Raw genomic sequence first — 24170 nt, forward strand, 5'->3', positions numbered from 1 at the left:
TTATGTAGTTACATGAACCACAAGTTAAAGCATATGCATATCTTCCTAAAACAAGATCTGAAGTTGTAGTCCTTCTAATGTCCCTCCCCCATTATCCCATCGACAATTAACCTTTCTGCCTCAAAAGTTAAATTTACATATTTTTTATGCTCCTACACGAACTAAGTTGTTTTCAAGCATACAATGCGATCTAATTTCTCCTTCAATAACTTATTAAATTAGAAGAAAATGTTATTAATTAATTAATAAAAGAAAAACAAAAAGTAGAAAAGAAAAAAAAAGAAGGGTGACACTAGGGGCACACCCCAACCACATCCCAAACCACACACTCTCTCATATGTTACAGTATACAGGGCCACACATGAGATTTTAAATACTCCCTCTCTCATATGCTACAGTACACCGGCCCCACATGAGATTTTATTTAAAATCTCATGTGGGGCCCGATGTATTATAGTATATGAGAGAGATTGTGTGGTTTGAGATGTGGTTGAGGTTTGCCCTGTCATTTTCCAAAAAAGAAACGTGCGCGCTTGAAACATTACCAGCCGGAGTGGTGGGTGGTGCCCACTACAAAAATATCCGCTCGCTTTGCCCTCTCGGTCTTCGCATTTTCTCCTTCCCTGTTCTCTCTCCCTTCCCCCCCGCTCTTCGTCGCTGACCTTTTTCATTTCCCGCGCTTTTTCCCGCCGAAATCGAGCCCAGATCTCACTGACGGGAGCTTCCTAGGGTTTGCTCCACCTACCTCTTCTCACGATATCTGATCAAAAATCAGGAGGTTCGATCTTTCGTACTGGAGATCGAAAGACCCCTCGATTTCAGGTTTTTTTTCTTCTTTTGATGCCTTCGTTTTCTCTTATTGCAGTTGTTTTGGGACGGAATTGTTCGATTCCGCTCTTGATTTAGGTCTTATGTAGATTTTGAGTGCTGACGTGTGGACGAGAAACACTAGTAGGAGAACTAGGGTTTTTTTTCGATTCGTCTTTTAAAGGTCCGGAAACCCTAGCCGACTTTTTTTACCTTGCAAATTTCCCCTTCTCTTTTAACCGTCCGTGAATTTGTAATTTCCCGCGCTTTTTTCACCGAGGGCGAGCACCGAATCACAATGGTAGGGAGCTTTCTAGGGTTTTCTCGACACATCTCTTCTCATGATCTCTGACCAAATCAGGTGGTTAGATCTTTTCTAGTGAAGATCGAGGAGTGAATTTGATTTCAGGTAGCCTTTTGTGTTTCTATTCTCTAATTTCACTTTTTTGGCATCGAATTGTTCGATTCCGAGCTCGACTGTGCTCCTACTTAGCTTTTGAATGTTGATGCGGGGACTGGAAACCCTAGTAAGTCGTTTTGTTTTTGGGCCGAGAAGTCTGCAAAACCCTATCTCAATTCAATTGGTTGCTTAGAGATTATCTAAAGGCTCAATGCTGAGGTTTTGTAGCTCTTCTTCTGAAGTTTAATTACCTCGCAAATTTCCCATTCTCTCTTCGTCCCTAAATTTTCATTTTGTGATTTTGAGCCCCAAATCTCATTGATGGGAGCTTTGTCGGGTTGGATCAACCAATCTCTTCTCATGATCTCTGACCAAATCAGGAGATTCAATCTTTGCTATTGGAGAACGGAAGGAGAACTTGAGCTCAAGTGCTTTTTGATATTTCCCCCTTTTTTCACTCCTTGTAGCGTCAAGTTGTTTGATTCCAAGCTTGATTTATATCTTACCAGCTTTAGAGTGCCGATGTGTAGGCCATGCACCTTAGCTGGTAGGGTTTTGATTGGTCTGACGAGGGTCTGAAACCCTGGCTAAGTTAGACTGGTTCCTTAGAGATGTAGCTAGGCTTTACATTAGAGATTGAAAAGCTTGATGCTGCGGTATTTTAATTTTTTTCTGAAATTTTGTTATTTGTTTAGGTATTTAATGGTGTAGTCATCTTCCAAGATGCACATAAAGAGGGTAAAATTCTTGTCTCCTTCCTTAATTTTGCTTTTTTTCTCTAAAATTTCTTTGTCTTTTGTGTGCGTAACGTGATTGTATTTTCATTAAGAGTTTTCTTATTGTCAATTCTTGTCAGGTTATCATTGAAGGATTTAAGAGTTACAAGGAACAAGTTGCTACAGATCCCTTTAGTCCCAAAGTTAATTGTGTTGGTACTGTTATTAGATTTCTATTTGTTTTGCTCCTCTTCAATCCTCTGAATTTGAGTAAAAATCTTGCTAGATAATAAAAATTGGTTATTTCTTCTTAAAATCAGCTCCAATTTCCCAGTTTAAAGGATTGAACCGTAGCCCTACATAATACACATATTGTCTCTCATTTGCACATGTAAAAAAAAACCCATTAATGTACGCTGGCCATCCTTCATCCTAGGCCCATGGATGACTTATAATTTTAAAGTTCAAGCCATCCTCTATTACTGTGTTACTCCTCTCCCTCCCTCCCTCTCTTTTACTAGGTGAGTCAGTTTTCATTTTTTAGATTCACTTATTTGGTTATTAAAAGTATGGATCTTCATTTGAGGTTTTAAGTATCTGGTTCTAGTCATCCAAGTATTTTAACTCAATCAGGCTTAGGTCACATTGAAAGAAATATTTACATATTCCTCTTATCCATTAGCACATGGTTTCCAATTAATTTCATAGAAGTGCATTTTGCTATGGTATTTGTTAGACATTTGGTTCATCTGAAAGTGTATCTTTTTTTAACTCATACAGGTATCTCTGTGGTAGGCTAAAATGTTCTTAGAATGTTCAGTTTATGCTAATGTATTTATGTTTCTGCAGTTGGTGCCAATGGATCTGGGAAGACAAACTTTTTCCATGGTACTTTATTCCTTATCTAAGATTTGAACAATATTTCGTTTATAGTAATTTTGTAATCAAATTTTCATGAGGTTAATTATCCACATTGCTTAAAACCCTTTCTAGCCATACGTTTTGTCCTCAGCGACCTCTTTCACAACTTGCGCAATGAAGATAGACAGGCCCTTCTCCATGTAACCATATTTTTCTTTTATTTTTCTCTTTCTTACTTATTGTTTTGTGTCTTCTGTTGACTTGGATTTTCACAATTGACAGGAAGGTGCTGGACATCAAGTTGTTTCAGCTTTTGTGGAGATAGTGTTCGACAATTCTGACAATCGTATCCCAGTAAGTTCTATTGTATCTTATTCTCAAACTTGTGCATTTAGTTGTATCTATACTTTGTAGGAAATTCACATGCATAGTATTTTGGTGTTGTAAGTACTAGTTATTATCTGTGTGATACAAAAAACTTAGTATTACAATGTTGCTGCACGCATGTTATGGTAATATTATGATTTTACAAACACCTATTCAATATGAATGTCATTTTCTCATTGGAAACAATAAAAAAAATAGTGGAAACAAACACGGCTATTAACTACTCCAAGATAAATCATCTCAATAAATAATAGTTAGGTATGGATAATGTCGTGAAGCTAGAAAGACATGGACAATAGCTGCTCTCAAGGGAAATAATTTAGGAATGACGGACACAAGGGGCAGATTTCATCAGAAAAGTGTATACACACACACTTATATTTATATTACGTGGTTTGTCTAAAGAAATTGTACACATGTTCTGTGCTTGTTGCAGGTTGATAAGGATGAGGTGCGGCTACGTCGGACAATTGGTCTGAAAAAGGATGAATATTTTTTGGATGCGAAGCATGTCACGTATGATTTTCTTATACATCTGCTATATGATACTACTTCCTTCCACCTGCCCTTTTGAAATATGCATTGTGATATTTATTATTATTATTATTATTATTATTATTTTGCAGCAAAACAGAAGTTATGAACTTGCTGGAAAGTGCTGGTTTCTCTCGGTCCAATCCTTACTATGTTGTTCAGCAAGGGAAGGTGTGTGCGTGTTCCTAGCTGGCTGATTTTGCAATTCATCCTTTCTCTTATTAAGTTGCATATATCTCTTCTAAACACTAGTCGTAATGGTGTGCAGATAGCATCTCTGACCTTAATGAAAGATTCTGAACGTCTTGATCTGCTGAAGGAGATTGGTGGGACACGTGTTTATGAGGAGAGACGGCGTGAGAGCTTGAAGATAATGCAAGAAACTGGCAAGTGCATTTTCATTGTGTAGTAAGTAACCCTGATGTATACCAATAGTGTCCTAATGGTGCCATCTGATGTGTCAAACAGAAAACAAGAGAAAGCAAATTGATCAGGTTGTTCAGTATTTGGAAGAGAGGTTAAGGGAACTGGATGAAGAAAAAGAAGAATTACGGAAATACCAGCAGCTTGACAAACAACGCCGATCACTAGAATATACCATTTTTGACAAAGAACTCCGTGATTCAAGACAGAAGATAGAGGAGGTTGTTTTATAAAGAAATTTGGGTCTTCTAGTTACCATATCAGAGTAATCATTCTAATTTCCTATGCGAGAAGCTCAACCCTAAATAGGAACATGAAGCTGTAGCTCATGAAAACTTGGAACAGGCAGTTTAGCTAAAGATATATTTGTATAACTTTTGCCACTAAATTCCCTCTAGATAACTCAGAACATTTCATTTTGGGTCTAAAGATATATTTGTATAACTTTTGCCACTAAATTCCCTCTAGATAACTCAGAACATTTCATTTTGGGTGCTGTATACGTGTTGGATACGTTTTGCCACTAAATTCCCTCTAGATAACTCAGAACATTTCATTTTGGGTGCTGTATACGTGTTGGATACGTGTCAGACACTGATTCTTAGCAGACACAACAACACGTGTGATTCAAAGTAAGACCTGATTTCTCCATTATTTATAGCCCTAAACTAGTTTCTTTTGTTATCACGCTCAAACCAATATGTTTTTGAATCCGAAAATCGAAACCATTATGTAAAGATTTGAAAAATACCTATCGTACCTCATGCAGTCAAAACTAAACTTTTGTTGTTAAACCTTAATTCGTAGTTTGATTAACTTGATTCTTAGATTCTTAATTGTTGTAGATAGTAAAAGAAGCATACAAATGTTGGGGTATTTTAATTCAATATGTATGTATTATATATATACATATACAAATGTGTGTATATCCGTGTCCCTGTATCTTGCTTTTTACCAATTTGTTGTATCCCATGTCCGTATCCGTGTACGTACCCGCACCCCTATCCCTGCAACCTAGGATTCCCTCCTTCATTAGGCAGTCTTTCCATGTGAATGGTAAGCTATGTCTTGCTACCTACTAATAGCTTTGGAGGTGGTGTTGTAGTCAGACTTCTATCATTCAAAACTAATATTGCTTTTGCAAGCAGTTTGAAGGGTGCAGTTCCTCTTAACCAGCCTTCCTGGAGTAGAATTGTATTATTAGGCAGCCCTCTTTTGCTGGACAGATTTTGTTGATGTTGTATTACTTGAAAAAGGCTAGGAGAGAGCAATTTAAAAGATGTTAGGCTATGTTACCTAGGTATTTCTAATCTGAACCTGTATGTACACATGCCTGACATGTACATGTACTCAAACTTATCGGATACCCCCTTGCATAGATGCATACATTTATTTGGGCATGTATTTAATTATACAATACATGTTTTCATTTAAAACACTTGTCATACATTTTTTGAACATACATGCTATACTTCACATACACTTCTTGAAAATCGTTAGACATATGTCAGGTCCCGAATTATGATTTTGAAGGGTCATTTCGATCTAGTGATTTTCCAATTTATAATCCACGTAATGAAAGAAACATAAAAATGTTATGGGAAATTTAATTTTCATCTTTGTTCTCATATAACTTACTAATTAAAATGTATAACATATGTGTATATAAATATTTATATAGCCGTGTCCTTGTACTCTACTTTTACAAATTTTTCATGTCCCATACCAGTAGTGGTACCCGTGCAACATTGGACACTATGGATAGGCAGGTAGAAATTTGGTGCCCCTCCTAAGAAGGATGATTCACGCTGGTGTTAGTTAAAATTAAAAGATGGAGAGGAATATAATTAGAAAAAGATGAAGGTGATGATTTTGTGGAGGAAAAGGAAAAAGAGGAATGTACTTGTTATCCGCTGTGCCTTGTGACCAAAGCTGCCTTGTTTACAAAAAGAAGCAGGTCAAGCAGCTTATTAATTTTGGGAGGAAATTAGAGGTCATACAATATTAGGAACAATACTGAATAAATACAGGAATGCTTTGAGGATTTAAGTATTTGTAAATGCATCGAAATGGAATGAAAATTGATTGTAGAGAACAGTTTGAAACAAATAATACAATCCTAAGTGTATGTTCAACTGACAGCTAGGACAAAAAAATTCATTAACTAATTTTTCGGACCAATAACATTTAAATTGGCTAAGTCCTTAATAAATAAAATAAAATAACTTGAATGTTAAGTCAGAATCTTGAATCCTCATATATGATGATAACCATAAACAATTATCAAATAGCAAATATAAATGATTATGATAAATTACTCAAAGCATGCATACATAATTTGAAACTAATGACAAAACTAATATCTAAGATTCTAAATATTGCAAATGCACATGATGTCTAATGGTCCATAGCCAGATAACACAAGTACAACATATAGATAGTATGTTATGGACACAACACAACACAAAACCAAAGAACAGAAGATGTTAAAGGATAAACATAAAATTAAGTTCAATGAGCAAGTTCCCTTGAAAAGGAAGAAAAGGGAAGAGGAAAATAGAAGGGTGGCTGTCCGCATATGAGTATCTATACAGAAGTCTTTAAGTTAAAAGAGTCAGATATAGCATCAAATTCAGGCACAATGACCACCACATATTTTTTGTGCCGCATATATCGCACATAACAACTATGTAACTGCATAATCTTTTAATACAAGGACTACTTATCTTTTCTCGCTTAATTTTTTTGGGGCTGGGACTGAAATTTTCCAATGCATGTACCGATGAGACTACATAACTGCATCTCCGATATTGGATACCACAGTTCACACTGCAAATATTGATTTTTATGAGATATGTATCCTTTATCCATTATATTCCCTCTAATAACTTCATGTCATGTCATGTTGCCTGATATCTGCTACACGGAATCCCAGGCCATCAATCTCGTATCTGCCTTTTAAAATCTTGGAGCTAAACTCTTTAAAATTTGGGGACCATTTGCAAGCATTAGTTTATATGGCAGTGCCATTCAATTTGATTCTTCATAGTACTTTGTATAGAGATGTATGAAGGTCCCTATAAGAAATCATCAAGTTTAGTACTTTAGTCTACACTGCTTCATATCATATGTATATGAGGTTTGAAACCATAACCTGAAAGGAAATGCTACGTGCTTCCCATCTTGCAGTGGAAGGTTTGACATGATGCTCGCTTGTTGTTTTGTTGGCCAAGAACTTGGCAGCACCGTGCATATTGATATGACATATTAATATGTAGTAGACTACCCTGTTTTAAAAAGCCTCCGCCTAGTCCGCCTAGGCGTAAGCGGTACCTAGGTCGCCTAACTAGCGCCTAGGCGATATCTAGGCTACTCACCTAGGTTTTGGTAGTGTTTAGGGAAGTATTGTCTGCTTATGTGGACTGCACTATGTGGACTGCACTTGTTGTAGTCTCCACGTCCTCCAACCTCCTTCAAACTCCTTTAACCTCCGAGTATGAACACCTTCACTATCTCCTCCGATCTTTAGCAAAACCTCTTCGACCACCACTTAAATGAAGAAAGAAATCTGCCTAGACACCAGTCCAGCACCTAAGCTTTCTATAACATTGATATTTACTATCAATTATTGTAATTAAAAAAAATATAAAAGAAAACTTCCTAGTCTCTAGGCATCGGGTCCAACGTTAGGCGCGATTCCTAGGCGTATGCCTAGGCGTCTAGGTGCTAGGCGCGAGGCGTATGCCTAGGCGCTAGGCAGACTAGGCTTTGCCTAGCGCTTTCTGTAACATTGGTAGACTGTTTGTTCCAAAAACTTAGTCAAAACCAGCGCGCATTAATACAATGCCAATTTGTTTCTGATGCTTTCTCTAGTGAGTCATGCTCCATGTTCTATTCCTTTTAATGGGAAAAGACGTGGGAAAATAAACTTGCAAGTCTATCTTATAAGTACAACTACTATCTTTTTTGTCATTAGTAACTACAATGCCATTCAGTTAATTGCTGCTCTCTCTCTGCCCCATGCTTCCTCCTCCCTCCTGTTGATTCTCTCAGCACAATTTCTTTTGTCCCATTAATTAGAAATATGCATCAACTACATGGGCATTTATTGTACATATTCACCTTCATTTGGGTGCTTTTTCTCTTATAGACTCTTTGCATGAACTGCAAGAAATTATAGATGTTAATTAGTAAAGTTGTGCTACCTTTTCCAAATATATATGCTATACTTGCAGTTTAAAGTTCACACACATTATTCAAGAATTAGATATAGATCTAAAACTCCATTATAAGTGAATTTGATCACTTCTTAATCATTTTTCTGATAAGGCTAGTTTGTTTCCCACTTCTTTTTGCAGATTGAAGAGGGCAGGAAAAAGGTCTCTGAGAAGTCAACCAGTATGCATAATCAAATTTTAGATGCCCATGAAAATTTTAAGCTACTGGAAAAGGAATTTAAAGTATTGACAAAAAGTATTCAAGGTTTACATAAGGACAAAGATCAGGTAGAAAAGAAACGAAATGAAGCTCTAAAAATGCGTGCACAGATTGAGCTTGATTTAAAGGACTTAGAAGAGAGGATTTCTGGGGACGCCAGGGCTAAGGTTTGTCTTATTTGATTTTTGAATATATCTATTAAAGTGGTCTGTTAAATAGATATTGCGAGAACGCCACATTCAGCCTGGTTTAATCTGTCTGCTCGCAGGAAGAAGCTGTAAAGCACTTGGCGATCCTAAAAAAAGAAATTCAGGAATCCAGAAATGAACTGAATGCAATTAGGCCTTTGCACCAGAAAAAAGTGATCGAGGAGGAGGAAATTAGCAAAAGGTATGCATCTTTGGAAATGCATGTGACACTTTAGTATGAACTACTCTTAACACTGATGTATTGTTGGTGAGGCTAATAACTCTGTTACCCTTATTTTAGTATAATGGATCGAGAAAAGCAGCTGAGTATTTTGTACCAAAAGCAAGGGCGTGCTACTCAGTTTGCTAATAAAGCTGCTCGAGATGAATGGCTTCAAAGGGAAATTGATGACCTTCAACGTATCTTGTCAGCACAGTTGACACAGGTGGTTAAATTCGCTTGTAATTTCTAATCATGTAGCTTATGGAAGTCTACACATTTAAGATCTTTTCATTTTTATTAGCTATTTGGAAAATCATATAAATGAAGCATGCCATTTAATCTGTTTCTGAAGCTTAGACATTTGGGATCACCACATTTCCTTTAGTTCTTTAGAGACTGCTACCAGTAATGTACAATTTACAGATCAGCTATTCTATTCTTTTCTGCTGAGATTTTCTGATAAAAATGGAATATGTAGGAGTATGTTAACTAACAATTTTATCACTTAATTTGTTACTTCAACCATGGCGCTAGCTTTTATGCATGAAAATCTGTCTCCACTAGCGGGAGTAAAGCTCAAATTTCACCACTGGTGGGGCCAAATATAAGTAAATATTAGCTAACAATGTTATATAACAGCAGATGATAAAAGAAAATTAAAAAAAAAAGCAAGTTACCTTGTTTAAGGAACCTTGTCTTCTGTTCAAACAATTGTGCTCACTAATTATGCAAATTGTCTTTTTTTTTAAAGTATGACCCTTTCACTTATTGACACACAAAAATACCATAGCGTTATTACTAGCCTAGCAACTAAGAAAGGCTGTAAATAATCCTTCGAAGGAAATGATCCTAATTCCCAAAATTTTTACACATGGTGCGACCAGGTAGTTATAACTTTTTTTACACCCATCTTTACTAGCTAACATTGGTTATACACATTTTTTTAACTGGGGAGCTAGATACTAGGTGTCTCTGCACATGAAGAAGGTCACATATAGGAGCTCAAAGCTTTTTCTAATTGTGGTGGGTCTATGGCCCAACCATGAACATATGTAGCTCCATTCTTATGCGTTGGAAGAAATTCATGCATAAATGCATGGTTGTCAATGTGCATCTTTTCAATATGCACACAACTATGTATTTACATTTTTCCATTTCCTCTATTATTGATTTCTTCATAGGATGTATGAGGTAGGGTTTTCCAAAGTAGGAAAGTTCCACTATTCTTTTTCTATCATATATAAAGTAGGAAAGTTCCACTATTCTTTTTCTATCATATATGACTTTCAAAAATACTGTGATAATAGTTCGAAGAGGTATTCCAGAATCTTCTACAAATACTTTATCCAAGAAGATGTTTAGGTGCTTATATGGAATTCTATTTACCTAATATCACGTTGTCTAGACGATATTTTGTGGTTTAGTCTCCAGAGTGCAGACTCAGATGATGTTCCACAAGGAAATAGATGACCACCTTCCTACATACAGAAACAATGATCTAGCATATCAGTTTCTTATGGAACCAACACCATCAAGTCCTCTTGACGCCATAAAATCAGAGTTCTCTTAACATTAGCTGTTATATTTCATCTACACGGTAAATGTATTTTTAAAATGGGATTCTTAGCTATAAAGAGCATCCATCAATAACACACTACTATAGAGCTTAATTATAACCTATTCGTCAATGGATTAGCCTGTGAGTCCTTGGTATAGACCAAGTCTCTCTATATGTTCTATTTGGTTTCTGTTTTAGTTCTTTAATGCTCTTGTATGTGCATTGATTGGACGACTACTGATCTTTTCGGTTCTATAAATTGGAGATTTTTTTTGAGGCTTGATCCTTGGGTCTTCTGAGCTTAAATTGGATGATCGATAAGCTGTATTCAGTCTGTTAACTAGCCTTGAGATTTTATGGCAAGCTCTTCTCTAGCAAATGTTTTGTCATGCTTTGAGTATTACATTATCTCAGAGGATCAAAGTCAGGCCAGCATCTTTTTTGGTGCCTTCCAAACTAGATTGTGCCCCATGGTAAGATTATGCAACCAATGACTGATGATGAGTTTCTGTTTAATACATACTTTCATGCATGCATATTGCCTATAGGCATGCATGTAAAAGTAACACCTTGGCATTCATGCACACGAAGGTGCAAGAAATTTAAAAGGAACACATAGAATGGAGTCGTCATGCATAAAAAGAAACATAAAGCTTATTCATAATATTGTAAGTTTGCAATAACTAACCAGGTCTGGAATTCTGTGCTTTTGGATGTTAGTTTCCAGCATTGCACTTTAATAAGCATTTAATGACAGTTGTTCAATGTTAAGCTAATCCCCTTAATGGATTTTTATTGATGCTATTGTTTCTCTTATTTTGTTCTAGGAAAAGAAGCTCCAAGTTGAAATCCAACAGCTTAAAGATGAAGAAAGTAACATGGATGCATTCATAAAAGAGCGAAAAGTTGAATCAGAGAGGCAAGAAGCACTTATATCCAAGGGGCAAGACGATTTTAGTAGTTTAAGAAGACAAAGAGATAAACTGCAAGACGAGCGAAAGTAAGTCTTTATAAGAAGCTAAAGTTTCTCAACTATATGCAGGAGCTCCTTTGGTATATTTTTATAGTTTAATTGTCTTTCAGGTCACTGTGGAAGAAAGAAGGGGACCTCTCTGCTGAAATTGATAGGTTAAGATCAGATCTTGTAAAGGCACAAAAGAGTTTAGACCATGCTACACCTGGTGTGAGTATACATATCTTTTCTTTTACCTGTTATGTGCAAGGCAGAGTTAATTGAATAGATAGAACATGTGAATGTGATTGTTTTGACTATTGCTAAAGAACATCCTTCCATCTTCTTGTTGTCTAACTATCTCTCAGTTTGTCCAATTTACTTATTGGCTGCTGAGGCTAATATATCCGACTTGTTCTTGATCCACAAAAGTGTTGCCAGATGACTTTCTGACGTGAAATGGGTCTGAGTAGCTGAAAGATAAGTGCAAAAGAAGATCTCGTTGCTGGCAACATCATTTGGCCTTTAGACTGTTCAATTATACTGTTATGTTTCATTCTCTTCCTCAAATGTTTAGGAAATTTATTTGACCTAGAGGATCATGTAGCTGATGCCAAAAATTTGGGATAAATTGTTTGCTGTTGTTGTTGTTGTTGTTGTTGTTGTTATATGACCTAGAGGAGAATACCAAACAAATTGGTTTTGAAGTCGTTCTTGTGTTTATCATTGAGACAAAAACTATGTTACCCGGGTATTTCTATAATGAAGCTGTGCCCGTACCGGACACGTACCCGACACTTTCCCGTACCCAAACTTCATGGACACTTCTTGAATATATGCATGCATTTATTACAACATGTACTCAATTATACAATATATGTGTTAATTTAAAACACTTGTCAAAGACTTCCTGGACGTAGAGCTTACACTTTACATCTGTCTTTTGAAACTAATGAGATACGGGTCGGATTCGTTTCAGTCCATACCCAAGTTTAAAACTATATAGTTAATGGGTCGTTTAGATGTCTAGTAAAAAAAATGAGTAGTTTACAATTCACGATAATCAATATGATAAAAGAAACTAAAAAATGTGATCGGAATTTTAGTTCTAATGACACATGAAGGGGAAAAAATTATCTTATGTACAGCATTAATTCAATATATATATGTAGTCGTGTCCATGTACCCTACATTTTACAGTTTTGCCGCGTCCCGCACCCGCACCTGCACCCGAACCAGTACCCGTGCCCGTTTCCATGCAACTTAGCATAAAAAAGATAAAAGAACTCATTGCCACACTCAATATAGACTTTTATGTCAACGATTTTATATGACTAGTACACTGCATGTGCTTTGCACATGGACATACTTGTATGTTTTAATTTTTTTGCGGAGCAATTAGAATTCTTTGTTAATATATAAAATTATCCAATAACATGGTGTACAAATGATTATATAAATATGATTATTATTTGGACAGTAATTTATTTAAATAATTTTAACATATTAAATATTTATCTAATATGATGACGTATGCTACTTAGTGCAATAACATAACTGTAATTTAGGATAACTATAATAAATTAATATCTTATTCTATAACTATTCTTATTTACAATAATTATGTATAATCATTCTGTAAATTATTTTATTATATTATTACTAAACAGTTAAGAGTTATACTATTTGATAATTATAATTATAGACAATAATTTATTGAGTGGTTATTTTATGCAAATTTATGATCATTAATAAATGATTTATAATAAACTATTACCCATCTTCTAGTGAATAATCAAAGTTTTTGGGAAGGTGAGGAGGTCCAAGTGAATAAGAGATTATGGGTAGTTAATGAAAGAGTAATTAGAGATAATGGGCATAATTGAGGATTATCAAAATTTGAAAGGGCAAAGGAGAGAATCAAAAGTTTTGACACCCCAATCCTCTTTTATAATATGTATAGATATAGATTTTGGGCTTTAACTGTTTCCTCTTTCGTTTTCTTTTGCTCTAAGAAGTCCTTACTATGAACCGTTAATCACTTGAAAATATTGATTCTAAACAATTTTTCTTTGATCTTTGTCAATCTGATCCATAACATACCACAGTTTCCTAACTGCACCATGTAGGAAACTTGTGAAATGAAGTCAGTGACTTCGATTGGAGAAGCTTCACTTGGATGCAACAGTGCTGTTCATATAAATAGCAATATCAATTGTTCTTTTGGGCGCTGCTTGGCGTGCTATGAGATATGGGAAATCAGTAGATGCTTATACATATTGCACCCAGAGTGTTATTTCAAGTTGGCAAAATATCTCCAGAACTTTTTTCTGGTGATACAGCGGAAGATTTACCAGTAGAGTTTATTGTTTTTAACTTTCTTCTCGTTGCTCTTAAGTAGATTCATATAAATAGGTCTAGGAAAATGATGTATGTGTAAGATGGTTGTTACCATTGAAAAATGTGGCGCGTCCATATTAAACGGAAATATTGTCCATCTTCAAGCTCATTGGATGCTGAAAAGTGATCCTTTCTAAGAAATAGCATACAATGAACTGTAATGATGCCCACTCTTTTCTGGCATTTGATCCGTATTAATCTTCTTTTCTTTTGCTCATTCGTGGTTTTTCTAGATGCATATTTGTAGTATATGGGGCTAGACCCTGTCAATTCTTATGAAATATATAGTCAAGCATGTAGACCATTCAGATTTTGGCGATATGCTGCTCTTGAGATCCGTAGACATTCAGATTTTGGCGATATGCTGCTCTCAAGATCCGTAGACCAAGTCTCTTGTGGATCAATAAACATTCAGATTTTGGCGATATGCTGCTCTTGAGATCCGTAGACCAAGTCTCTTGTGGATCAATAAAATCAGACGTTAAACGAGAAAAGACAGCAGGCCAATTTAATCTGGTAAATTTGGCAACAGAGTTGTCCGGAACACGATGATGAGCAGTAATTAAGATCTCACGAGTAGATTTGGACCTAAACTCTGTATTCAAAAGCATTTTCTGTGGTTGTAGGTATATCAAAAACTGGGGGTATGACTAAAAATACTTGCCACGGATCATTTTTTTTAGCATGACATTAGTTTTAGGTGAAAATTTAAGTTCACATATTGTCCATTTTTTTCTTCCCATGTTCACCTATATATTAAATACTTTTTCCAGTATAAGTAATTTCTCTTCCCAAGAAAAGGTAAAGAAAGCAATCTTGTAAACAACTATATCATCATTTTGTACTTTATTTTCATGGCCATTTTCAGTTATAAGGATATCTTTCTGTTTTAGGCTTATTTATTGTTTAGTTCTCTATATTATCTCTTCTTTTCCTTCAGGATACCCGGAGAGGACTGAATTCTGTCAACAGGATTATCAAAGACCGCAATATGACAGGAGTTTTTGGTCCTATTCTGGAATTAATTGATTGTGATGAGAAGTTTTTCACTGCAGTTGAAGTAACTGCTGGAAACAGGTAGCTAAAAATTACTCTGTTAATTTGACACGCACAGCATGCATTTGGCGTGAATTCATTCTTGGCTGATTCTTTAATTTCTTTTACCCTAGCCTATTTCATGTGGTGGTCGAAACAGATGAGATATCAACCATCATAATCAAACAACTTACTACTGAGAAAGGTGGACGTGTCACATTTATACCTCTGAACAGGGTCAAAGCCCCACATATAAACTATCCTCACAATCCAGATGTTGTGCCTCTTCTTAAGAAATTGAACTTCCGCTCTGAGTATGGTCCTGCTTTTCAACAGGTATCTTGTATTTCTGGTGTTATTATGAACTGAATGGTCCTGTAATCTGCTATTAGTTCATATGTTTGGCATATAATCTTTGACTGTTAAATTTTCAGTGATTGAACAATAGCTAATTTGACAATGGTGCCTAAAATTCCGTGGCATTTCATCTTCAAATTGCTCGAATTGTAAACCTGGTCACGTTTAAATTAACTTGTCAGTCATATTTATATCAAATTCACCTCGTTCTCAAATTACTTGAATTGTAAACCTGATAATTACTGAGATGCATTTTCCGTTAGCTACTCTTAACTGCTTTGAAATATTCATATTTTAAGTGCAAGGTGAGCAACATCATGCATATCACCTTCTTTTCTATGTCATAGTTCAGTAATTTCTTCTTAACTTAAGATTAAAGACATTATCCTATTATACCTTAGCTAGGATCAAGTTATTGAATTAAACCCAAGCTTTAAGAAGAGAAAATGTTTAACAGTTTTCATGGTTGACTATTAACTATATTGATTATTTATTATTTACTGAAAAATCGAAGAAATGAATCATTCTTTAACATTAAGAGGAACAGAAAAAACTTCAATGCCTATAGCATTTCATGTTTAGTCATATCATTTTGTTATACATTTGACTACGCTCATAAGGAAATGAAATGCAAGTGAGAAACGAAACTGTTGGTAGCAAGAACCCCTTATTGTCGCTCCTTGCGTTGTCACTGCCAACAAGAAGTGAAAAGGTTGGCATATTACATTTTAGTAAGGGGTTTTCTTAATAAGAAATTTATGTGCAGATTCACATACGTAGTATTTTATCTGTGTCTGGGTACTTCATTTCTTGTTTATCCATTGGATTCCTGTTTATCCATTGAAGTCTGGTATTTTTTATCAGGTATTTGGAAGAACAGTGATATGTCGGGACTTGGATGTAGCTACAAATGTTGCTCGATCAAATAGTCTCGATTGTATCACCTTGGATGGTTTGTTCTAAAATGAACTCTTTCGTTGTACCATTTCATTTATTATTTTTTTTGTTTTAAATGGATCCTCACCTCTATTCATGCATGTTAGGCGACCAAGTTAGCAAGAAAGGTGGTATGACAGGGGGATTTTATGATTTCCGACGCTCCAAGCTTAAATTTGTGAACGTAATTAGGCAGTGTAAAATGTCTATACACTCGAAAACAGCTGAGCTGGATGATATTGGAAACAGACTCAAAGATATCCTTTCGAAGTTCCCACCCTTTTCCTTTATGTACTTAAGTTTAACACTAATGTTAAATAATTTGTCAGTTTGGTAGTTTACTATTACTGTCTTTATTCCATATGAATGGGCACATGTTTTAGCATGTTCTGGAATGAAAATAGTAGCTAGATTTGGTTTTTCCTTCAGGAGGGAGTTCATTATAAATTTCTAAGAAACGTGTCATTAATGCAGATTAAACATCACTTTGTGCAGTTTATTACCTATCTTTACGACACGTCTCTTTAACATATTTTCTTTCCTTTGTTTCTGCACCTTGTATTACACATGTCTGTGTACATTTCTCTTCTCCCTTTTCACTTGAGGATATTTGCCTGTGTTTCGGTTAGGGGATGGGGAGGTTGCAGATTAAAGTGTCTTTTCAGATGCTCGACATTGAGAAAGAGGAGTGTGAACTCTTACATATCTGTTTGGCAAGTTGACTCAGATTTTGGATTTCTCAATCATGTTCTCTCACTGTGGATGAACATGACGCTAATAGGTCAAGTTCTGGCTAAGTCTTACCTTTAGCTTCTCATCTATTTGTCACTGGGTTGAGGGTTGGAGGCGAGTCCTAAAGATTTTTGTCTTGGCGATTCATTTATGGCTGTTTTTCTTTCAAGTGTACCAAGACAAATGCCTTTTGACATGTTATATCTGGTTGTTTAGAGTGCAAATTCCATCAGAGATGCTCCCTTCTTCTGAGCCCTTCTGAGGGAGTTAGGGGGGTAGATTGGAGATTATTGTATGGCTCAGACAACCAGCCTGCACGTGGGGTGTTCCAATAGTAACTGTGTTTGGTTTACCTGCATACATATGCGTGCATGTGAGCAAGTGCGTGCGTTCTAGTGCTCAGGTGCACAGAGTAGTTACCTTATGTGCTTGTTAGAGTTCAGTAAATATCCAATTTGATAGTTTCTTTGTTATCCTTTGTTAATTTCATTTCATGGCAGCGTTCTATACAGATTTCATTAACTTTCCATACAGATAGACCAGCAAATTACGAGATTAGTTAGTGAACAGCAGAAAATGGATGGTCAACGTGGACATGCCAAGTCAGAGATTGAGCAATTTAAACATGATATCGCTAATGCTACTAAACAAAAGGCATCGATTTTTAAAGCCCTAGAAAAAAAGGTGCTCACTTGAGTTCTCCTATAAATCTTACTTGTAAGATTTGTATAAGCTACTCATTGTGTATATCTGTAGTTTTGTTAAAATGCATTTCATTTGCTTGCAGGAAAAATTGCTGGCAAATGCCCACAACCAGATAGATCAGATTCGAGCTGGAATTGCAATGAAGCAAGCGGAAATGGGAACAGATCTTATTGATCAACTCACGCTACAGGAGAAAGATCTCCTTTCAAGACTCAATCCTGAGATAACCGAGTTGAAAGAAAAATTTCTTGCTTGCAAAACAAATAGAATAGAGGTATATAATTTTACTGGTGTTTGTTTCAGTGTTACTATATTGGGGTACCCTGTAGTTGATATGCATTCTGCAATTTCTTAAAATTTACAGATTGAAACTAGAAAAGAAGAGTTGGAGACTAATCTATCGACAAACCTTGTTAAACGACAACAAGAGTTGGAAATTATAATTTCATCTGCTAATTCTGACAACTCGTCGCTGGAAGCTGATATGAAAAAGCAGGAACTGAATGAAGCTAAAGCAACCGTCAATGAATTGACTCAGCAACTCAAAGGTGTATTCTTCTTTACTTAATTACTACTACTGTTTAACCTGTTCAAAAATGTATGATTCCTCTTGCTGAACTCAAAGTTGTTCGCTCTGCAGGAGTTCTGGAAAACATAGATAACCTCACAAAGGAAACTAGAAAGATCAAAGCTTCCAAAGAAAAGTTAAAGGTGTGAACTATAAACCAAAAGATTTGAACCAATTTTAATTATGTTGTGTTGTATCTGATTATTATTTCTCTTGCAGACACTTGAAGAGGACTATGAACGTACACTCCAAGATGAAGCAAAAGATCTAGAACAACTGTTGAACAAAAGGAACATTCTTCTTTCTAAACAAGAGGATTGCATGAAAAAAATCCGGGATTTGGGTTCACTGCCATCTGATGCTTTTGACACGTAATATTCTTTGAATATTTTCAACAGTACTGTAGGTTTGGCTAATGCTTATATTTAGATGTTAATTCCACATCAACGTTATAAAAAAATCACTCATGAAATTTCAAGCGTTTCTTTTATTCACGTAAAGACTATTTATTTTATCTTCCATTACACTATGCATGTTTCAGTAGTGTCAATATTTTTAATAACTTTCCACCATTAAGAAGTAGGTCTTTGAACTTCCTGTCCCATGTGGACCGTTCTTTCTAGAACCTTTCTCCACTTGATGGGAAAATTTGCTATTCAACTTATTGTTATCCCATGAATGCATGGCCCCAAGGGATATTTGTTTTGTTAATGTTTGTGAACCTTTTCCACCTGCAAAAATGAAGATATGGAGTTCTCTTTCATTTCTGCTTCTGAGCTCATCTGTAGTAAATATAGTATGTTATGGACTTGGGATGCTTATTGTTAGTCATCACCACTATTAATACTGGAAAAAGTGAGTTTTTTTTGGGGTTGGGGGGGGGGTAGGGGTGTGTGTGTTTGAAATTTAGAAAATGTTTACAGAGACGAATTAAGATGGTCTTATATGTCAATTCTGCAGGATCTTATGTCATTTTTATATCATATAGATAATACAGTAATATCTCGTTTCAGTTTCTGTACCACATAACAGTAACTACTGTAATGTTGAGGATATAATCTATGATAACTGCAATACTACATTTTGTGTTTCTTGCCAAAGAATCTTCATTTTATCATTTCTTGTATGTATTTGCTACCCTGACTTAGCTGTTGTATATCAAGAAAAATTGTATTATATGACGTGATTTTCCAGTATAATTAATTTTTTTGCTGATAAATTTGGCTAGCTTCTATTGTTCTTAGTATTTGCTCCTAGGTAGTACCTTGTCTTCTGATGCCTATAACAGAAGATAAAGAGGGACAATGTTAATCATATTGTTTTGACTTGCTTCTACCCCTTTACTGGGTTTATTGAAGGGTGATCATCCTAGAATAAGCATCAAGTTCTGTATAGATTACAAAAATCTTTAGCTATCTGTAACAACATTGATGTTATTTGTCTTGTAAACTTCTGCATTGTAGCATCATGGAGACAAGGATATTCAAAATAGTGGAGCCCTGATGCGAAACTTGTAAAATATATGGGGTGACGTTTAGTGGTTTCTCTTCCTATTGGATTTCAAATTTTATGCAGAAGGAAGATACTAATTTTTATCTCTTCTGTAACATACTTGCAGTGTCTCATTAGTATTTTTTCTTCCATGGAGTTTTTTTTCTCTAGTTTCTTGTTATCGCATATTTATTTTCTTTTTAATTAACTATCTCCACCACTATCAAGCTCCTTTCCCAATCCTTTTGGGTGTGATTCAGTACAAATCCTTTTTCAGTTCTGTTGTTAAGGGCGAAGTCTCTTATTCAGGAGCCACCATTGTTTCTTACTGCCTCAGTTCATATTTCTTTTACACTGTTGTCAGAGACATTCACTCAACTACTTCTCGTTCTATGTGGTTCACTCGCCAATCTCTGTTGTAGCCAAGCCACCTTAAACGATTCTCCACATTTTATCCTCGAAGAAAGTTAGACTTAGTACAATCTCATTTCACTCACCGCACTTCCACTGACGTGTTGCCATATTTGAACAGTCTACTCCATAGAGCTTGTCTTATTGCCTGGCTACATGTAAAACTTGCCCTCTTCAAATTCAATGTGTTACATATCAAAATTTTGATAATCAATGTGATCGTCAGCTGGAAACTTCCAGTTGATCCGTTTAAGTTGATAAAAACCAAGGGAAATAATTTATAGAGAAATATTCATTTTGATGATTAACAAGAACTTAGCTCATATTGTGGCTCATCCAGCAAAGGATAAGGACTATTAATAGATGTGATTCACCTGTTCTTGAATGCATAACAACAGAGAGGTTAATACATTGTACATATTTTAACTCCAGCAAATGTTTCAGACATCATACAGGGTGAAACATAAGTAGTACATAGTTAACATTCTTAACAAGTAGTTTTATGGTTTCATGTTCAATGAACATGAAATTATGACGGAAAGAATATTATAGGAGCTACAATCATTATAATTGCAGAGTTAAAGCAAAAAAATAAGTCCGAATGCTTTTTGTGAAAATGTTGACAAATGCAGAGTTGATTAAACTGTCATAATAATAAATGACTATTCTTTATTTGTTATTTTGAAATGATGTTGAAGCAAGGGAAACCAAGGATCTACACTTTAAAGTAACTTGTCAAACCTTTTAGCTAACAGATCCATCCCCCTATCACTGCAGCTGCAGCTTGTAAATAATTTTTATAATGTTTGTCATGCCATCAATTCTTGCAATTTATGTTTGAGATGGGTATTAAATGCTAAAGGTATAAGAGGAAAGGCATGAAAGAATTACAAAAGATGCTGCATAAGTGCAATGAGCAGCTACAGCAATTTAGCCATGTCAACAAAAAGGCTCTTGATCAGTATATGAACTTCACGGAGCAACGAGAACAATTGCAGAAAAGACGAGCTGAACTTGATGCTGGGGATCAGGTACTACTCTCTATCCAACATCATGTGCAAACCTACAAAATGATGTTATTTGTTACCAGCAGGTACAGAGTTTGACTACATTGTATGGTGCAGAAAATTAAAGAACTCATTTCAGTTCTGGACCAGCGAAAAGATGAGTCCATTGAGCGCACATTTAAAGGTGTTGCAAGGCATTTCCGGGAAGTATTTTCGGAGCTTGTGCAAGGTGGCCATGGTTACTTGGTTATGATGAAAAAAAAGGTCTGTTATTCTTTAGTATATAGTGAGTCAGATTTTCCTAAATCTGTTTGTATATTACAGCTGGAAAATCATATATTGAGATGCTTAAGTGACTAGTCATTGGCTAAGCTATTGCCATAACCTTGTTTACTTCACATGCAATTCCTTTTCTTAACTCAAGTTTATCTGTAACAAGAAGAACATTTTTCTGTTTGTCTGTATTGATGCGTGCACGGGCGACACATTCATTCCTGCACATGCCATGTGCCATTGAGCCTGGCTGAACATGTTTGATTTTAGTTGGATAGTGCCATTGAGCCTGGCTGAACATGTTTGATTTTAGTTGGATAAATTGGTTGTATTACTGAATTTTCCACGTATGTTTTCTGTTTATCTTCTAACGTTAGAGTAACTGCTGTGAAGGATGGTGATCGTGGTGATGATGATCTTGATGAGGATGGGCCTCGTGATCCAGATCCAGAGGGAAGAGTTGAAAAATACATTGGGGTTAAAGTGAAGGCATGTTTTCCCCCTTATTATTAAAATAGAACTGTTTTTTAGTTGATGAAGCATTCCTCTTCCTTATATTGAATTTTGTTGTTTACAATTGTCAGAGAGTAAGAGTAATGTTTCAAATTCCTTTAGGATCATAGATGTGCCATTTGTATTTGCAGCCTGTTAGAATAATATTGTTTAGACTCTCTCCTTCAAACCTAAATTCTCTAAATATGTTCCTAATAATCAATTTCACCCATAATCTTACAGAAGTGAATTGATGCCCCAGTTCGCCTACTTAATATGGATATCTGTGCCAAAAATTGTCCTTTGCTGATTTTCCATTTGTTCCAAATTAAAAAGTTTTTTTTTAGAAACTACCTTAAAAAATAAGGTAATTATGCGGAAATTACCTTTCAATATCAATTTATCCATAAACTACCTTTAAAATGGGTTTATGTTGCAACCAGCTGCCTCTCAGTCAAATTTTACCCTAAGACCCCAAAAATACCCTTCAAAAACTCACAGTCCGGGCACGTGACTCATTTCATTAATGTTTAGGTCTTAATAGGATACAACTCACGTCCCTTGAAGCCAATTTTTAAAACTAATTTTTTGTGTGAAAATTTGACTTGGGGGTGGTTGATTGCGACAGAATACCACTTTCAATGTGGTTTATGTATAAATTGAAAATGAAAGGTGGTTTTTGTGTAATTACTTTGTTTTAAAGGTGGTTTCTAGGGGGAAAAATCCAATTAAATATGACTATTGTCCAGCCAATTCTCAGAAGTGCTGCGTGTTGGTTAGAAGATTGGATGGATCAGCTAGCCAAAAAAAAAAACAGTTTTAAATAGTGATATTAGCAGAACAAATGCTTAAGTCTATCCAATCTGATCAAAACTCATTATTCAAGTTATATGAAAAAATGTGTCCAAAAACCTATGTGAAGTACCTGTTTATAAAGTAGTCATGTTAAAAGTATATCATTAATTAATATCTTTTCAAAGAAATCAAAGTGCTTCACATTGAATATTTGACATATCCATAAAAAAATATAAATGTCTTCAAGAAAATTCATTGTGAATAATATATTTGACCACATTTTTTTCCCTTTACCAGACAGAATCTTTTCCACCCCCTATTAGTGGTTTCAACCTATATGAAATTCCTGGCTTTCGACCCATTTTAGTTTTGCTTTATATTGTGAATAAAAAGGAATGTGATTCAGTTACAATGATTTATGTGATGCCTTTGATGAATTTGACACCCTGAAGCAAACTATCCTGTCTGGACTTTTTCAAAGCTCCATTGTTGCAGGAGCTTGACCTGCATGATTAAAAATGTATATTCACATGACCTCAACTTCACTTTTAAGGGTATGATTAGGCCCGTCTCATTCTTATTGTATCCTTTGTCAAGAAATTGTGACCAATTCATAAGTTTGATGACTGTTTGTAAAAGTTGTGAATTGACTATAGGTGCAATTTGCTGGCCTTCCTGCTTGCTGGCTCCATTTTGATGCAAACATTGCAGAAAATGGCTAATAGTTACATAGGTAATGTCAAAGTGACTTTGTTCGCTGGACTTATTACTATGGTTGTTTCTGCTGGCAGAATCATGCCTCACACCATCTAATTCAATAACCCACACCATTCATCACAGCTGTGCACCTTAAAAAACATATCCTTTCTGTCACAGGAACTTGGATGACTTATTTTTCGTATTAGAACCACTTAGATTACTTCTTAAACAAGTTTCATAACACATGAAAACTTGAGGTGTTATGAGGGCATACGGGTAATGTTATAACATTTGTGCCTTTTCTGATAGATGGCATCTTGCTGTCTTGTCTATATTTTTTCTTAAATAGTTTTTTGAAGTTGCATCGTATTTTGCTTACACTTGATAATCTTGTTATTTCTTTTTTGCTAGGTTTCTTTTACTGGCCAAGGTGAAACCCAATCAATGAAACAGCTATCTGGTGGCCAGAAAACTGTAGTAGCATTGACACTAATATTTGCCATACAACGATGTGATCCTGCTCCATTTTATCTGTTTGATGAGATTGATGCCGCGCTAGATCCTCAATACAGGACTGCTGTTGGAAGTATCCAGTCATTTCTATATTGTGCACCCATTCACACACGCACACACACACACACACGCACAATGTCCCTCACTACTATATATCATTAGTTATGTTACTTAATTCACGGGCGATCATCCTCTTTATATTAGTTGTGCAAATACACATGATTTAAGGGGAATATCTACAAAAAAAACCCAAATAAATCTCACATATGA

General features: G+C 35.5%; 1 protein-coding gene across 4 annotated transcripts in view; it reads left to right on the forward strand.

Moving 5' to 3' along the window:
- The first annotated feature begins 584 nt into the window (after positions 1–584).
- The window catches only part of LOC109828008 (structural maintenance of chromosomes protein 3), a 24270-nt gene continuing 684 nt past the window's right edge, over positions 585–24170 (forward strand). The window contains exons 1-28 of one of the 4 annotated variants that reach the window (XM_020395032.1): positions 590–822; positions 1903–1945; positions 2064–2139; positions 2773–2811; positions 2917–2984; positions 3067–3138; positions 3608–3687; positions 3798–3876; positions 3974–4091; positions 4174–4349; positions 8487–8732; positions 8834–8955; positions 9055–9199; positions 11362–11534; positions 11618–11717; positions 14827–14963; positions 15056–15257; positions 16143–16230; positions 16322–16471; positions 17479–17630; positions 17734–17925; positions 18016–18199; positions 18292–18362; positions 18439–18590; positions 20984–21152; positions 21246–21392; positions 21795–21890; positions 23799–23973. In XM_020395032.1, coding sequence (XP_020250621.1) covers positions 1931–1945; positions 2064–2139; positions 2773–2811; positions 2917–2984; positions 3067–3138; positions 3608–3687; positions 3798–3876; positions 3974–4091; positions 4174–4349; positions 8487–8732; positions 8834–8955; positions 9055–9199; positions 11362–11534; positions 11618–11717; positions 14827–14963; positions 15056–15257; positions 16143–16230; positions 16322–16471; positions 17479–17630; positions 17734–17925; positions 18016–18199; positions 18292–18362; positions 18439–18590; positions 20984–21152; positions 21246–21392; positions 21795–21890; positions 23799–23973 — 3424 coding nt within the window. In that variant the 5' untranslated portion in view covers positions 590–822; positions 1903–1930. Of the gene's footprint in view, positions 823–1902; positions 1946–2063; positions 2140–2772; positions 2812–2916; positions 2985–3066; positions 3139–3483; positions 3533–3607; positions 3688–3797; positions 3877–3973; positions 4092–4173; positions 4350–8486; positions 8733–8833; positions 8956–9054; positions 9200–11361; positions 11535–11617; positions 11718–14826; positions 14964–15055; positions 15258–16142; positions 16231–16321; positions 16472–17478; positions 17631–17733; positions 17926–18015; positions 18200–18291; positions 18363–18438; positions 18591–20983; positions 21153–21245; positions 21393–21791; positions 21891–23798; positions 23974–24170 lie in introns of those variants that run through there. The other 3 variants (XM_020395035.1, XM_020395034.1, XM_020395033.1) reach the window with 3 other exon arrangements.

Source organism: Asparagus officinalis, unplaced genomic scaffold (assembly GCF_001876935.1).
Source record: "Asparagus officinalis unplaced genomic scaffold, Aspof.V1 AsparagusV1_Un629, whole genome shotgun sequence".
NCBI classification, from domain to species: domain Eukaryota; kingdom Viridiplantae; phylum Streptophyta; class Magnoliopsida; order Asparagales; family Asparagaceae; genus Asparagus; species Asparagus officinalis.